Below are 16,499 nucleotides of genomic sequence, written 5' to 3'. Positions count from 1 at the left end.
TGGCTGGAGGTCTGCATGCTGGGACAGCTATGAGAACCTCTGCCTGCCCCAGCTCTGAGGGAACAGTGCTTGGAGGACATTTTGGGTATCAGAAGCCTATTTATGGGTGGCCAAATGGGGTTGGGGCAAGCACAGCCTAATCATTTCAGGGCATTCGATGGGGCTTTCTCCCAGGGAGGTCTACAAAAGATTAACCAGATCCTGCTGCAGCACCTCATCACCACTCAGAAAAAGACCTTTGAGGCTCTCTTCACAGCTCATTTAGAAGCAGCAAGAGCAGGGTGAAGAGCAGCAGTCAGCCCTGTGCCCTGCACAGTAAGGTGGCCCCAGGAAAGGGGCTCACATACCCCTTGTCCAAGTGGCTCCTCAGCTCTGGGGTGCACAGACGGTCAGGGAGACATCTTGTTCCCTGATGCCATGGCTTTTCTCCAAACCTCTCCCAAACCCTTAATCATCTCCTGGAAGTGCAAGGACCAGAACTGCACAAAGCCCTCAAGATGTGGGCATACAGTAGCTTTAGAGAGGCACAAGTGTGTTCTCAATTTCACTCCTTTCCTAACCATCCCTAATATATGGTTTGCCAGATGTGGAAATATCTGAGTGAGAATAGCTACCATAGTTCCAAGTCTTGTGCAGGATTGGCAGGCCAGATCAGAGCACAGCCTCATTTTTCCCCTTAGGCATCCTTTGGTACATACCTACAATATCTTCCACCCATTATTTATACTATAAGATTTCAATTTCACAAGAGTTTTGCAATTCCCCAACAAACCTTCTCTTTCAGTATCCTAAATAAAACCAAGGGGTTGTTTGATAGTTAATCGACTACATTATCCAGCCCAGGTCTGAAGACACATGCCACTAACAACCTCCCTTGCTGGAGAGAAACACCCCCTCTATTTTCCCACTTTAATCACCTATGGAAGGACATTGCCTTCTATGCCACAGCTCTTGAGCCAGGGGCAATATAAAACAGTTCACCCTTACCTATATGCTTTCTGAGTGCTTCAGAGAACTCAGAGGTTTGAGAGACATTGCTTCCCTCTACAAAAGCCCCATTGACTCTCCTCAACTTATTAATACCTTAATTGTATCCTGTGGTATAGTTTCTAGTCACTTGACTAGTAGAGACACCAAGACAGTCCCTGAAAGCTTTAATATCCTGTAGAAAGGTAGTGCAGCTGCCCTGGTCCAGGAGCTGTTTACAAATCTTTGAGGATGCAAAACCTTCCAGAGCTGCACAGCCTCACACCAACTCCTTACCTTGCCCCTTAATCCACACACCCATGGATTTAATACCACTGTATTAAAGGCAGCAGCTTAGGGAGAGGCTGCTGGGAATTTACCAGCTGGGCTTTTGCAAGGCAGAGTTTATGGAACAGAAGTTTAATGATCAAGGTGCTAGGCAGAGGAGTTTAAACCATACATCGGAATCTGCATCACCCAAGTCTTTGCCTCTACAGCTGATGAAGGCACAACCAGTGGAAGCAGCTACATCCAGGAGCATTGCAGTGATGAAGCCAGCTCAAGCAAGGAACCAGGGTCACAGGAAGACACAGGACACAAGTGAGGTCAGAGCCAGGACAGCTGCTTTAGGTGATTTACAGAGCTAGCAGAAGAGTGATGGAATGAGCTGATTTATTTGAAAATAAGACAACACAAGAGAATTACAACAGGAATTGCATTACACCAATTTTGTTCTTTGTAAATATAAAGAATTATGTTTGTTAAATTGTAAACAAAAAAGGTTCTTTTAGAAGAATCTACCTTTGTAATATTGCAAGATATTCAGCTTCTGAAAGCACCTGTTATATAGAAACACTTTCCAGACACCAGTGGTGCATCACAAATTCTCAAATAGGCAGAGGAAATAGGCAGTGGTCCAACAGTGCAGTTAATCCACTTTTAGGCTTCCTAATACCAACTCAGAAGTGGTGAAGCCACATGAGAAAACACTGATCCAGGATGAACTCACACTACTGGGTCAAATAAATTTTTTTTTTCCTCCTTAAACAGGTTTCCTTTGAAGCAGCAGGCTTTACCCCAGATCAGGTGTCACCTCATCTGTACATCTTACCTCCTGCCAGAGTGGCTACAAGCCACCCTCCAGCACAAACTGCTAGCTGCTCACTCCGCACAGCGCAGGGAAAGGCAACCCACTGCTCCTGCCTGGCCAAAATCTCCTCCGTTTTACAGGCAGAGCAGGAACAACATACATCTGCTGTTATTATGGGTCCACAGGGGTGCTGACAGTGACTAACTTAGCTGAGAAAGTCAGGAAAAAACAGGGCAGACACCCAGCTACCTTACTGTATGCTGAAAAGTGAATGAATGTGTCTTCAGTTTCCAGAGCTACAAGCTGAAATAGGTTGAAGGCTTGTAATTGTGCCAGAAGTATTCAGTCACTCCTCCTCCCCACCTTGGACATCAAACATCAGAACTGACACCACCAAAGGTAGATCTCCAGAGTTGTATCTGTTCCCATCAGGATGAAGTAGAAACAGGAGCCATCGCTGCCTGAAGATACCCCGCATGGCCAAAGGAATGCTAGACCTCCCACTGCTCACCTTGACTCCCAGGGACAGCTCACTAAGTGCAGCTCTAAATCATACATAGGAATGTCTGTGCAAGCATGCCAAGTGCCTGTTAGCCCTCATTGCAGTGGCAGGGCCAGAGCACCTCTGCACCTTTGTGACAACTGAGCTGTGAGTTGTTCAGCTGAAAGACCTTTTCCTGCACTGAGCAAATGAAGGAGGATGCAGATTCAAGGTGGGGCTGCGAGTAGCTTGATCTGAAGGAATACGGGTGCAGGACAGGTTTGCAAACACAAGCCATCCACATTTCAAATGAAAAGAAACAGAAGAGCACAAGGCAACTGATAATGGAAGGACAGATCAGTAGATGCCAAAATTCTTTTTTCTCCCTTTAAAAGTATCTGCCACAACATGCCAGATGTCTCAGGCCACGGTGCCTGATGGGTCTAGGGTTTCTGACACTTCCAGTGGTCTCTTACAGTGTCTCCATATGACTAGTCCCAGCCGAACAGTAAAGATCAAGCAAGTAATTGCCAGCAGAACAACTAGAAAAGAAACACAGGAGCATGTTAGTGCATGAGAGAAAGTCGACGCCTCTTGTCATACCCCAGCTCCCAATATAAGAGGGCATTCAGGGAAAGAGAAAGATACACCCCCCCCCCAAAAAAAAAAAAAAGAGCCATTACCCCCCCCTCCCATCAGTTATGTTTCAGAGTTCAGTGTTAAACTTGCCCAATGCTTCCAGGTCAGGCATTTTTAAAAGGGGAGGCTTTATGGACACAGGAATAAAAGGGTATTACATTAACAAAACTCTAAGAATAGTTGAACTATATAAAGAAACATGCACTAGTCTGGGAAAAGCACATTCTTGTCCTACCCACCAAACAAGCTGAACCACTAAGAATGAAGTGTTGCTGGTAGAAATGCACCTACTGCAGGAACACAGCTGTCTGCCAGAGATCACACATACCTTCACATTCCTGGTGGCCATAACTATCCGGAGGTGAGTCTCCAGTGCCCTCATACTTTTGGCAGACAAGCTCTGCTAAGTCCTGCTGGCTGTTTTTGGCTTTATGAGGCTCCAGCTGCCCTTACAGCAAAAGGGAGCACATACTGGAACAGTGGTGTCAGTCTAGAAATTAGCTGTAGCCACTGGTATGTGGCAGTGGGAAGGCTAAAGGGTAAGAACATGCTCCTTTCTGCTGACCCTATGGTGGGAATAAGCATCTCAAACTGCAACAGCAGGATTCAGAGTTCACACAGCTCAGTCCCTTTCATGCCAGAATAAAGCTACTCGTAATGGCATAGCTTTTGTCAGACTGATTGTACAGTATTCAGACAGTTTAAGCCCTCTTACAATGGATGACTACTCAGCTACAGTGGCCTGCAGCAACCAAATAATCCTAGGAAAAACTTGTTAAGGCTAGCCTGAGCTCTGTGGAGGAGAGAAGCACGCAGAGGGTTTTGCATTGGAAAGTTCAGATACAGGCCCTCTCCTTGGGTCAGAAACAAAGTTGTAGATTCATGGGATGGTTTGGGGTGGAAGAGACCTTAAAGATAGTCAAGTTCCAACCCCCCTGCCACATGCAGGGACACCTTCCACTAGCCCAGGTTGCTCAAAGCCCTGTCCAACCTGGCCTTGAACACTGCCAGGGAGGGGACAGCTACAGCTTCTCTGGGCAACCTGTGACAGCACCTCACTACCCTCACAGTAAAGAATTTCTTCCTTATATCTGATCTAAATCTACCCTCTTTCAGTTTAAAACTGTGTCCCCTCATTCTATTGCTACACTCCACAATAAAGAGTCCCTCCCCATCTGCCCTATAGGTCCCCTTTAAGTTCTGAAAGGCCACCGCAAGGTCACCTCAGAACTTTCTCTTCTCCAGTCTAAAGACCCCTAACTCTCTCAGCCTGTCCTCACAGAGTAGGTGCTCCAGCCCCCCAATCATCTTTGTAGCCTCCTCTGGACCTGCTCAAGCAAGTCCATGTCCTTCTTATGTTGGGATCCCCAGAGCTGAACACAGCACTTGCAGGTGGGGTTTTATGCACTGCTCCTAAACCCCAAATGATACAGGGCAAATGAAAGTCCACAGCCTTCATCCCAGACCTGCTCTTCCTTTGGCCTACACTGCAGATGGAGCTACCAGCAGAGGACTCAAGTGAATGATGGAGAGTGGTAAGGCAAACACTGTACCAGGAAGTGTACTTCAGACAATACAAGGTTTGAATCCAGTCCAAAGGCTCATGGCAATGACTTTTGCTCTTCTTTTTACTTTGCAAAATTAATACCTTCAAATAAATCCCACTTCTGCTTTTTGTAAAGGTTACTTTTCAAGAGACAAGTCTGTCTTCCTGCCTCTAATACACAGGAAAGATGTGGAAGTGTTTACTGGCCTTCTTTTGTAAGAGTTGGAAACATTCCAGAAGACTCACCTATAAAAATGCCATTTGTTGTTGGGGATGAAAATGAGAAGTTCTTGCATGTGCTACCAGTCAGAGCTATTATGACCACTGGGTAGATTGTAAGGTTATAGCAGACATGCTTGTCAAGAAAGAAATTTTCTAGATAAAACCTGTGAAGAAAAAGTGACCAAAGTAAGCCTTTTCTCTGTATTGTTTTTCCATAGAAAGATTTAAGAATGGAAATGGACAAAATGTTTTTCAGGCAAGTTTGAGCTAGAGTCCAAAACTGTTCATTTACTAAAACTCCTAAGACCAACAGAAAATTTATCAAAGGTAAGTTTAGGGAAATAAAGCCACATTTCATATGCTTTCCATATCAAGCCTTTACCTGCAAACCTAGGGCAGGTTGGGCTCATGCAACCTGTTCCAGGCCCATAGCATATGCTTATCTGCATTGCTGAGGGTTGGGGAAGAAAAGCTCTGCCCAGGCTCCCTGTTCATCTGCTATGCATTGTGCCAGAGCCCTTTGTACTCAGTGTTGGTACAGGGACAGACAATCCAACCTATTTGTGAGATGTGGAAAGGGTCCTTCAGGCTTGGTGGGAACCCATGAGGTTGCTTACCATATTACCAGGACAAGAGCAAGGATGCTTAGGGAAGCTGTTGTTGCTGTCTCATTGGATGCATTCCACTTGTAGATCAACACAACTGCGAAGTTCAGCAGAGTGGCAATGCTGGTCCATGTTGCATACAGTGCCAGCCCATTCTGGACCTGCCACAACACACAAGATGACAAGCAATGATTAAAAAAGGTAATTTCTGCTTGTCTTTTGTGAGCCATAGGTCCTGGGGCAGTCAAACCAGCCTTCTGGATCTCACTACAGGAAATGTCTCTTAATGTGGAAAAGGAGTTGAAGCCTTGGAGTCCCCAAAGTACCCCAGAGATCCACCTCAGTGGCAGCTGCAGAATTCCCTGTACTAGCAACACCAGCAGGGGCTCCCCACCCACACCCCAAAGCACAGCCTGCCTGGCTGCCCATCCCAGTTGTTCCAGGCTGCTGTAACAGGCAGAGAGAACAGGGTTTTTTTGAATCTCAACCACCTTCCAACAAACATCTCTGCTACATGGAGCCTGCAGCAGGCAATATCAAGGGCTGGAGTAACTCTTAAGTGAGGATGGGGAACCCAGCTCTTCCCCTTTCCCCATGTTATACTGGTGCCTCAGGATATGCAATACAAGGGTGTAAAGAACACCATCCTGCTCCCAGTTTGTGCCAAGAGATGTAGACACATTTCCATCAGGGTCAGTAGGAACTTTTCTGTGCAGAGCCTCTCAGCTTCGCAGATTCCCCCTCCACTAAAAACCCTCTAGATCCTTGGATGGGCTTTTTCAGCTGACCCACTTTCTAACAGCAACATCAACAACAAGCAAAGGAACCAAAGGTAGTTAAAGCACACACAGCTGCCATGGGAGGAACTGCAATGTGAGGTTTCCTGGATGTGGAGGTTTGAGCTAGGAGAGAGGTACAGGGAGGGAGACCAAGGAGTGATGGAGTATGAGTATGTTTATCTTATTTTCTCTGTGCAGTTTGCCAAACACTCACTCTTCTCAGGGACAGCAGAAAAATAATTTTCTTCCAGAATTTGGCAAAACTGCTGCATTTGAAGCTTTGAGTAGTGTATACTTCCCCATATAAGAAATACATAATTTTTTGTAGTCAGATACCAGGGACATCATCAGCTATAGCAACAGAAGCCACCCTTAGCAATGGCTTCTTCCTTTGCAAGAAATATGTTTGGGAGTGAGAAGAATAAGTCTGGGCTGAAGTTTTCATACTTCACTAAAAATTTCATTCTGTAGCAGCTGGAGAAGTACAAGGGATATACCTTGCTCTGAATCATTCCCATGATGTCTGATAGGAAACAGATGCAATTAAGCCTGTGTGCACCTGCAGCAGACACAAGTTAGGAAAAAAAAAATCTTCCCTTACCTATATCTCCTACCATTGAACCTTTCATTCTTGATACATTCAGCACTGCACAGATGTTTTTAAGCATTTACCAACAGCACAGCTTCCCAAATGCCACATACCAGGATGCGGATGAGCCAGAGCTCAGCTTTGTGACCCTTCACAAGCCATGAGGAATGCATGCTCAAGGCTTGGTGTGAAATGAAGAGGCAGGCACATGTGGTAAAAGTGAGGACTGCCAGGAACACCAGGGCTGGGAGGAGGTATCTAGGACAAAGAAAATGCACACACACAGTATACAATACCTTTTTTCCAGTGGTGTCACAATGCCCTAATTCACAGTCATCCTTTACTGACTTTAACTTAATCAGCCTTTAATAAAAGTAATCACTACATGTAGCCCTCATTTTGACATACTGCTGCTTTACTCTGTTAATCATGCAGTTATTTTCCTGACTGCAACTCATTTCTTCACCTCTTGACAGTGGTGCTATTATAAGCCCTTCACATGACCATGATTATGAAAACAATCCAAGGCAAGGAGCTTAACCGTATTCATGAAGAAAAGCATGGCTCCTCTTACCTGTGAAAGAAAACATGGAAGAACAGCAGCTTTGAGGAGATCTTAGACTTCAATAACCAATGCACCTCACAAGCAAGATGAAAACAGTGTAAAAGCCCTAAACTTTTAGTGAAGGCTACCTTTTGCCAAGGCCTGCCACAACATTTCACAGCTGTGATTAAGTCTTCATACATAGTTGGAAAAGGCAAAATGAAGTATTGGGGCAGTCCCAACAAGAGGGTTAGAAGGCATTTGTAACAAAAGGCAACTTACTCTCGGTCCCACAGAAACAGCCATCCAACATTGAGGTTGTTATTCAGAATCCACACCACATAAAAAGGTATTGGCAGCAAGTCTGGCTTTACGTAGACACATCCAAGTTCATTCCTGCCAGGAAGAGTGGATATGGAAAAAAAAACAATGCCTGCATTGACTAAACTTCCCTGGCCTCATTTTCCTCATACTAACAGGGAAGGGACTCTACAGTGGAGTTAAATATTTCAAGCTTAAATCAGACTCTCTGCATCCTTCTCTGACACAATACAGTCCTTGTGGCTCTCCCTATCAAGACATTGTTCCATGGTACAAGAAATTACTGCCTGTCTCCACACCACTACTGTACCATCTCAGATTTAGCAGGTACTAAGGACTGCTCCACAGATGTTGCAAAGCTTGTGCCACTGGTGGTAGCAGCAATGGTATGGTCATGGGATTTTAGCCTGGTTCCCAAGGAAAAAAAGCTTATGGGATCATAGTCTGAGTGCATATATATTGTGTGTGCATATCCATGTGTATAGACTTGATCACTCTTATACAAACACATACTTCATGCTTCCCTCAACCTTCAGCATTGGTCAGTATCAACTGAGCAACTTCTTACAAGTCATGTGAAAAACAGCAGATACACAAGACAAACTAAGTCCATGGTCCCCCCTTGACAGAAGAGCTTCAGTGTAAGTCTATCCCACAGAAGACATCACAGATTATTACACAGTACTGCATGAAGCAGTTATTGATCTCACAGCCCCAGGAAGAGTTTCAAGTCCAGTTCAACAACCCAAGAGACTTACCAATGCTAATTCTCTAATCCATAACAGTGAACTGTTAAAATCATTAGCTCCATAATTTTTTTTGCCCACATCAGGGGGCTTCTACTAGTGGATAAGTGCAGCTACTGGGTAAATCACATGAATCAGTGGAAACCAGGCCTCACAGAACAGTTTATGTGCTTTGTAACCTGTCCACATGTTAGAGCAGTTCCTCTTCTGGAACTGCTTCCCAGCTTAGGATGCTAACTTAAGATGTTCCAGCAGCAGAGCTTCAGCATGTCAAGTCAAGAGGAATGGCAGTGGACTTACTCTGACTGGAAACCCCAGAAAAGGGGGTAAGAGACTGAGCTACAGAAGGGAAGAGCCACTGTCCCTCATTTATACTGTAAGCAGGGAAAAATACCTTCGACAGATCCCTGACAAGGCGTAGAGAAGCCAGGCAAGATGCCAGGCATAGATGACATTCCAGATGAGGAAAGTCCAGCCAGCTGGTGTAAAGTCAGTGTTGTACTTCGCCGAGATGTTTCCAGGGGTTGTTCTGAACAGACCTGTGGTGGGGAATGTTATTGCAGGCAAGTATTACTACATACTAAGGGTGGGGAAAGACTGCTGATTTCCCTCACCCTGCAATCTTCCTCAAGGCTTAGTCCACACCTCAGTGGACCTGAAGGAGGTAAGAGGATGCCCTTGATGAAAACAAGCCATGTGCTGCAGTTGGGTTGCCTTTAGACACCCATTATGGGATCACTGTCCCTGTGGGAACCCTTGAGCACCTTCCTTCTTATGCAGAGCCAGAAAATCCAGTTGCATGTGAAAGCCAGAGAGGCACAGTGCCCATTTCTGTCAGACTCAGCTGGGTAGTGTTCAAACTCAAGCACCACTGCCCTGTATAAACCCACAGAAGCAGCCTGAACAGCTTCCACCAGGGATACAAGGGCAACATATGCAAAGACTGCCTTTTACCTGCTCAGGTTCACCAGGGACAAGACCATTTACTTGGATTTCAAAGGACTGGAGAAAGCTCAGGCACCTGGCTGTAACACCTGGAAGATGCACCAGCTACTTCTGTCTTTCACAGATCAAGGTATATTTGGAGAATGAGGTAACAATCAGATCTACCCCATCTGAGGCACCTTGTATAATTAAATAAAATGCATGAAATCCACCTCTGAACAATTTGCTTGCACTACCTTTGAAAATCCCAGTGGCATTTCCAGCATTCAGTATCACCATGGCCATGAAAGTAGCCAGAGACAGGAACATCACCAAAATCTTCAGCTTGTGTATAGCATCCATTTTACCCTGCAACAAATTAGAGATATTGTTTGGCTGTCCTAGCATATGACTGTTTGTTCCATGTCCTAGAGACTGTTTTAGAAATAACATTGTAAATTCCACAGTTAACCACTGACTTATTTGCACTGTTTTCATAAGAATGGAAGAGGCCTTACATAGGCTGGGAGCATCTTTGAACTAGCATTCTCTTGACAGAAGTTTCAGCAGCCCAGAAAATAGCCCAAAAATCAGGGCAAGCAACTGATACTCCCCCAGAATACTCTTCCAACAGCTCAAGGATTTCTAGTAGTAGTGTCTTTAGTAATCTCTCATGGGTTTTTGAGACTGTAAACTCTCCAAATCCATGAAATAATCCAATGATCTTGGAGAAAAACCCATCTCAGACTGTTACCAACCTTGGCCAGCCACCAGCACTGTAATGGCTAAACACCCCCATACAAGTTTTGGATGAAGAACAAACACTACAGACACCCAGGAAGACTGCCTGGGTTCTGGACAACCCTGACCCACAGCAGCAACCTTGCTAGATTGCAGAGCTGAAGCAGAAAACCATAGGGGGCCCAGCAAGCAGTCTGCTCCACCACCTCCTCTCCCTTACTGGCATAGTGCAAGACATAGCTCAAGTGTATTGCAAAGCTTTTAATGTCTAAATAATTAGCAAGCAAGTGTAAGAGTGATTCCAGCTTGCCTTACATCACTATTACAGTCTTACTGAAGCAGACAGGCCTATTCATTTTGCCTACTTTAGGAAAGAAATAAGAAAACGTTAAAGTCTTGGCTTTGCAGCCAAGCACCTTTTAGTTCAATATAGATTTTCATTTACTTCTCTAATCCTGTAACTCCTAGAAAATAACTTCTCTTGGTGGTATTACCTCCTCATCTACTGGCTGCAAATAAGATTTAAATGCTTTAGCAGGCCTCAAACTTTACAGATTGTAAAATCTACATACTACATTTTTCCAAGGTTTGCAAGTAGTGGCTTGAGCTCTCTCAAGTGATATCAATTAGTCCAGCATTTGTTCTATCATAGAAAAGTGTTGTCACCTGTAAGAGTAAGCATACATGCATCCACACTATGGGCAGCTTTATTTCCCCTCACAGCTCAGTACTTGAGCTGCCTTCTCTACACAATGGCACTTCAATGCCTTCCAGGGTTGGCAGGAATAACAACCTAGTTGTTCCAAGCTGCTCAGCTTTGAACAATAAATTCCAGTTCCTACTTCAGTGGATGATTTTATAGTTGCAGGCTTTGTTTGTGGACTGAGCTGCATCCAGACACATGACAAGGAAGTGGGAAGTGCAATTCTCTTTCCTGTAAGTCTATACAAGCTTTCCCTTTTCAGTTTCATCTAAACAGAAAACCACCTTTTTTTTTTTAAATTAAGGCCCTATGTGGAAGAACTCACATAACAAGATATCAAATCCCAATTAGATTTATGGCAGTCAAATCCTAAAACAACATATTGTCTTCAGATATATGGAATTAGTAAATTCTAAAAAGAAAACACACTTATACTATTAAAGATAACATTTCTGACTCAGGAAAAAAACTGACCTGCAGATTTCTGCAAGCTGGGATAAATGTAGGACAGGAAATATCACTGTATACTTCTATTCTTATTTTCTGTAACACTGACTTCTGGCCACTCCAAGCCAGCACATGGGACTAGATGGTCCTTTGATCTCACCGTCAGGCCAAATCTATGTTCTCTGGACAGTCCTGTAATTGAATTCACCACACTTCATTTGCATATTTAGAAGAGATTTGATTACACAGCTTCAGAGAAACCCATACTTCCTCACAGAATTCTAGGCAGAAAGCCTTATTTTAAAACTAGTCAATAGTTTCACTACTGTCTCTCACCTCCTTACTCCCTCTAATTTATTGCCAGCAATAAATATCCACAATATTTCCCTGCCTGCAGTTCTCAGTCACAAGCACACTTTAGAAGAATCAGAAATATTACTTACAAGGCTCCACAGGTTGTTAGCAGTGTTTTACAGCTACCACCAGCACCGAAGAGTCTCTGCCACTTAACCTTACCTAAAGAGATTTTTATACAACTTTCAGCAGATTAATAATCACGCATTTAAAAATCATGGTAGTTAAACATGATTTCTGTTTGTGAGCTGCAGCCTCCAGTTGGCTAAAGTCTCCTAAAAACAAGTACTTATGCAAGAGAAATGCGATTACTTAACGAGTGCCTTTTATAACAGCCTCAGCAACACACACTCCCAACTTTCTGGCAGACAACAGCTAATGAGTGCATACTCATGGGCTCTTGCCTGCTTCATCCTTTCCTGTCTGCCACAAGGAGGGAAATGGAGCACTCCAGTGCAAATTATTGGTCTCAACCATAGCTAGGGCAGCCCTCCTGCATGGGAAAGGGGACACTTGCAGGGGTAGCTGCAAAAAAGCACCTGAATTTGGTGTTTGGGGAAGATGGAGATCAACACATAGCAAGGTCTGGATCCTGTGAGCAGCTACACATCTTCCTATAGCCCCAGAGGCAGCTGAAAGCTGAGCTCCTTCAGACCTGGCATTCAAGGGACATTCTATAGTGTTAAACATTGTATAGATAGGAGTAACTTCTCTTACACAGCAAAGATGTATAGTAATCCTGTATTTTATACTTCATATCTATTCCTTGCAGTTTAACACACTGTTGAAAAATCCTCTAACCTGGGCTTAAAGTGATTTCTAGATCTGAAGGTCTCTCCTCCAATGATGATTCCTTATACCTGAACCAAAAGGACAGGTGAGAAGATAACCCAAAACTTGAAGTGTGAAATGGATTAATGGATTTTTCCAGGATTTTTTTTTTAGAGATTGGTTTCAAGCATATTGCACAAGTAAATTTTTGTTCCCAGATACAGAAGAGGCTCCTGCCCTGCAAGCCAGTCCCACAGAAGCCAAGCAAGGCACACTAGGTGATCAGTCTCCACCTGCACCTCTGCCTGCTACAGGACTGCAGTCTCACCACATTCACACCTTTTATTTTATATTTCTACATGTTTCCCCTAAAACTGAAGCTATTATAGCCAATTAAAGATATGCTTCAGCATCAAAATGTTATTTACCTTGTGCAACTACAGTGCCTACCAGGCAGACAGTCTTGCTGGGGACTCCCCGATGTCAAATAAAGGCAATGAATAAGATAGCACCTATCCTCACCCATTAGAAGCATTATCATGGGGCTGGGAATAAACCCTGCTGGGGCTCCCCTGACTTTTGGGATAGGGGTACAAAGCCTACACGAACATAGATTTGCTAGCTACAGCAGAGGGCAAGGCACCCAGCCAGCACTGTTATTGCCTACCCTATCTGTGTAGATCTGAGGCCCACCCTTTGAAGGTATTCTGATGAGGAAACCAGTGGCTTAAGTATGATTATTTCATATCAGCCAGATAATACATTATGTGCTATACACTGATCACAAACAAGAACTGCTCATACATAACTTGTCCCTTGAAGAAAACAAAGGCCTGAGCTCACAGCATGGTGGCATTAACATCTTTCTCTTTTTTTGCTTTGTATCCCCCCAGATATGTACACAGTGACTCTCCTCATGTCCTAGAAACTATCTTCATAGACAGTTTTGTAAGTGCTATTACAGTGAGTATGGGCTGAACATTACACATATCACACAGTCCTCTCTTCCTAGTATATTAAAATCTATAATGCACTTTCTCCATGCTGGACTGTGTTATTTATGGCCCACTATATATAGCATATATACGCATATATGTTTTTACTCAAATAGTCCAAACAACCTCAACACAGACATTGCAGTTTCATCCAACAAATGGGTAGTCTGAAATTCTTCACTTAATACAGACAACTTTATCTTACACATCTGTCAGGCACAGCTGATCAGCTAGGTCCATGCTGATCTAAATTCAGGGCAATTCTCCATACAGGAAGCACTGGCCAAGTGGGAGAAACACACTTTGCTGTCCCATGTTCTTGCTGGTTATTTTGTAATGCACCTGTGCTGTTGCGGTGAGACTACTGGAAGCAATGCCAGCATAGCAGTGGCCTTGTCTGCTTGCTGCAGTAAGCCAGGCTGAAGCTTCAGGCCCATGTTCTGGGTTTCAGAAGTTATTTTTTCAGAATAAGTTGCAACACAGGCCTTGGAAAAAATACTTAAAATTTTATCATGCAGCTCTACAGAAGTCCCCTAAAGTATGTTTGCAAAGTACAGAGGAACATACTTAGTGTTTATAAATGTGTTAAAAAATGAACAGCATGGGCTTCACTAGGCTGCACAGCACTACCAGAAGTGGAAATGCTCAGTACAGCTATAGCTCTAAGATACCAGTGTCAAACTCAAAGCAAGCATTTATGGAAAGGCCCTACCTTTCTAGTGGATCTTCACTGAAAGAACTTTCAGAGACTTATGTCTTTCATATGGGTTCCAATTGAATCTTTGCTGACCTGTTGAGAAAGAAAAATTGTATTGTTGCACTTATGTACATTTCAGTCAAGAAATGGCTGTTGATGTTTGTATGCAAAGGGAAGCGTGATACAATTCACATTCACAAAATGATGTGTCTTGAAATAGAAATATTCAGCAACAACACTGAATGAAATCACTGGAACCAATTCCATAACACAGCCAGTTTTTAGTATTTTCAAGACAAGCTGCTTTGAATCAAATGTAAGTTTGCATTCACCTGGGTCATGATGGAAGAAAGAGTTTCCAGCTAACAGTTATTTTACCATCATAGCAGTTTTCCACTGATAAGCAGAGGAATATACATGCTCTTCCTGTATTACCAAGAAAAAAGTTGTAGGTTTATCTTTAGAGCCCTCATTTGTAATTTCCCAGAGGAAAAAAAAATAGGAAAAAGATGCTTTTCAAGAAGAGATCTACCATGCCCATCCATCCCCATACACACTCCCTGCAGCACAATGGTGTGTTCCACCAGCATCAGTGCACCTCAGACACCCATTCACACACAATCACAGGACTGGTTGCAATGGAACCACAGGTCTGCTGTCACTCCACTGTGCACTAAAAGCACTGTAAGCATTTACAAGGTGCTGAGCTAGCATGAGCAGACTGGAATTACACTGGAATTAACACCCTGCTGACAGGAGGGAGATTTTTAAACATGAATCCCCCTGCTAGTAGCTGAAATAAGACATTATGAGCACAGACAGTTTGAGTCCTAGCACAGAAAGTGGAAGTCAATTGCTTTCTGCCTAAAAGGTACCACTGTGGAGACCCTGCCCTCAAACTCATTTTGCACTGTGAAGGAACTGAGACAAGTTCATCTGTGGGCAGCTCACCCACTTAATGGCACACACCATCATTACCAGAAAGCAAAGCACCAGAGAACCCACTTTTCCACACCAAGACAGACTCTAATTTCATCTAGGACAGTGGTGTTTATCTCTTTACCTGGAGACTAGCACAAATAATTGAACAAAACTAGTGCCAGGGTAGTAGTTATATTCACTTCCAGCCAGGCAACTCAATAAAATAGCCTATGAAAAGAAGCTTTTGACACCAAAGGATGTGCACAGGCAGGGAAGAGCTGACCTGAAGCTCTGAGTCCCAAATACAGATGTGAGACAACTGGTACAACTCCTTGCCCCAGATGCAGCCACCAGCAGGGATCCCTGGGTCAAGTCAGAAATCCTCCTTGCCCTGACACACACTGAACTGGAACACAGCTATCACAGCTACCCTGAACACCTCCCTAGCAAGGCAGGAGCTCAGCAACTCCAGACCAGGCTGCAAAAGCCTTTTGTCCCCATCAGTAATAATGGGTTTAAATCCAGAATGCATTCTGCATACTCAGAGCCCCAGTTTAATCTTTACAGCCTTTGACTCCAGCCTTGCCTAGTGTGCCAGCAACCTCACTGCAAATCATTTTCAGGCCAAGTTCAGCAAATGTTGACAACCAAATACACTAATCTAACAGATCAAACATCCTAATCCTGCAGTGGGTTAATCTGGATGCTTTCAGTGCCAGGGATTAGATTTTCCATGCTGCTAGAGGGGATGGGATTTGACAGGCACACAGTGAAGAGGATCTATGTTAGCAATACCCTTTGGGTATTTTAAGGAAAATCTGCTTTTTGTTGTTGGGGAACAGATCCACCCTTTTGCAGCAGGGAAATCTCTCTGGGTTTAGGGGAGCAAGAATAGTAATAGAAATCCACTACCCACTTACTTTCAACCAGACTAAGGCAGCTACCATGCTAACATTCATTGACTGATCTCCAAACCTTTTCACTGAACTCTAAGGACATTGCTGTAAGCATTTAAATAACTCCAAAATAAACTTTGCTCCACTCTTGTTTTGTCTTTTTTCCCTTCTTTCTCTTACACTTCTAAGCTAAATTTCATGAGACAAACAACAGAAAACATTCTCCCCAGATGTTCTCACTTACTGGTTAAGCATTGGTAAGTTTGCCTTCAAGGGCAGCCCAAGAGTCTGCAGCAGTGTCTGGCAGGCAGCATCAGACCAGGAACAGGCAGCACTTTCTGGAGCTGGCAGGAAGAGTACAGGTGCAAGAAACTAGAAACTCACCAGTGCAACCCACCCCTTCAAACAGGATGACTGTGAACAGATGATGAAAACAGCAGAGTTAAGCAGGAATGAACAAGGACACATTTACATGGCCAGATACCTTTGTTTTGTAAAATTTTACTCAGTCACATGGCACCA

The 16,499-nt window shown here is 43.9% G+C and overlaps 1 protein-coding gene across 1 annotated transcript; it reads right to left on the bottom strand.

The window, feature by feature from the left end:
• Positions 1–1,562: 1,562 nt before the first annotated feature.
• LOC141970550 (uncharacterized) lies at positions 1,563–16,293 on the bottom strand. The gene is made up of 10 exons (XM_074927184.1): positions 16,222–16,293; positions 14,176–14,253; positions 11,787–11,859; positions 9,710–9,821; positions 8,923–9,067; positions 7,744–7,857; positions 7,031–7,175; positions 5,562–5,710; positions 4,969–5,108; positions 1,563–3,079 (listed from the first exon to the last, which is right to left on the bottom strand). Exons 4-10 carry the CDS (start codon positions 9,813–9,815, stop codon positions 2,958–2,960), a joined length of 921 nt encoding a protein of 306 aa, XP_074783285.1. The 5' UTR covers positions 9,816–9,821; positions 11,787–11,859; positions 14,176–14,253; positions 16,222–16,293; the 3' UTR covers positions 1,563–2,957.
• Between the last annotated feature and the right edge of the window lie 206 nt (positions 16,294–16,499).

Source organism: Athene noctua, chromosome 1 (assembly GCF_965140245.1).
Source record: "Athene noctua chromosome 1, bAthNoc1.hap1.1, whole genome shotgun sequence".
Taxonomy (NCBI): Eukaryota; Metazoa; Chordata; class Aves; order Strigiformes; family Strigidae; genus Athene; species Athene noctua.
The sequence above is the reverse complement of the archived record's forward strand: the minus strand, read 5'-3'. Positions and strand labels throughout refer to the sequence as shown.

Excerpts from the sequence above, each read along its gene's own strand:
- LOC141970550 (XM_074927184.1), bottom strand. The coding sequence starts at position 9,815 with ATGGATGCTATACACAAGCTGAAGATTTTGGTGATGTTCCTGTCTCTG. Across the intron at positions 7,858-8,922 it reads TTGTCAGGGATCTGTCGAAG|GAATGAACTTGGATGTGTCT; the intron begins GTATTTTTCCCT and ends TCTTCCTGGCAG. Across the intron at positions 5,711-7,030 it reads TCTGGCTCATCCGCATCCTG|GTCCAGAATGGGCTGGCACT; the intron begins GTATGTGGCATT and ends GTGTTGTGGCAG.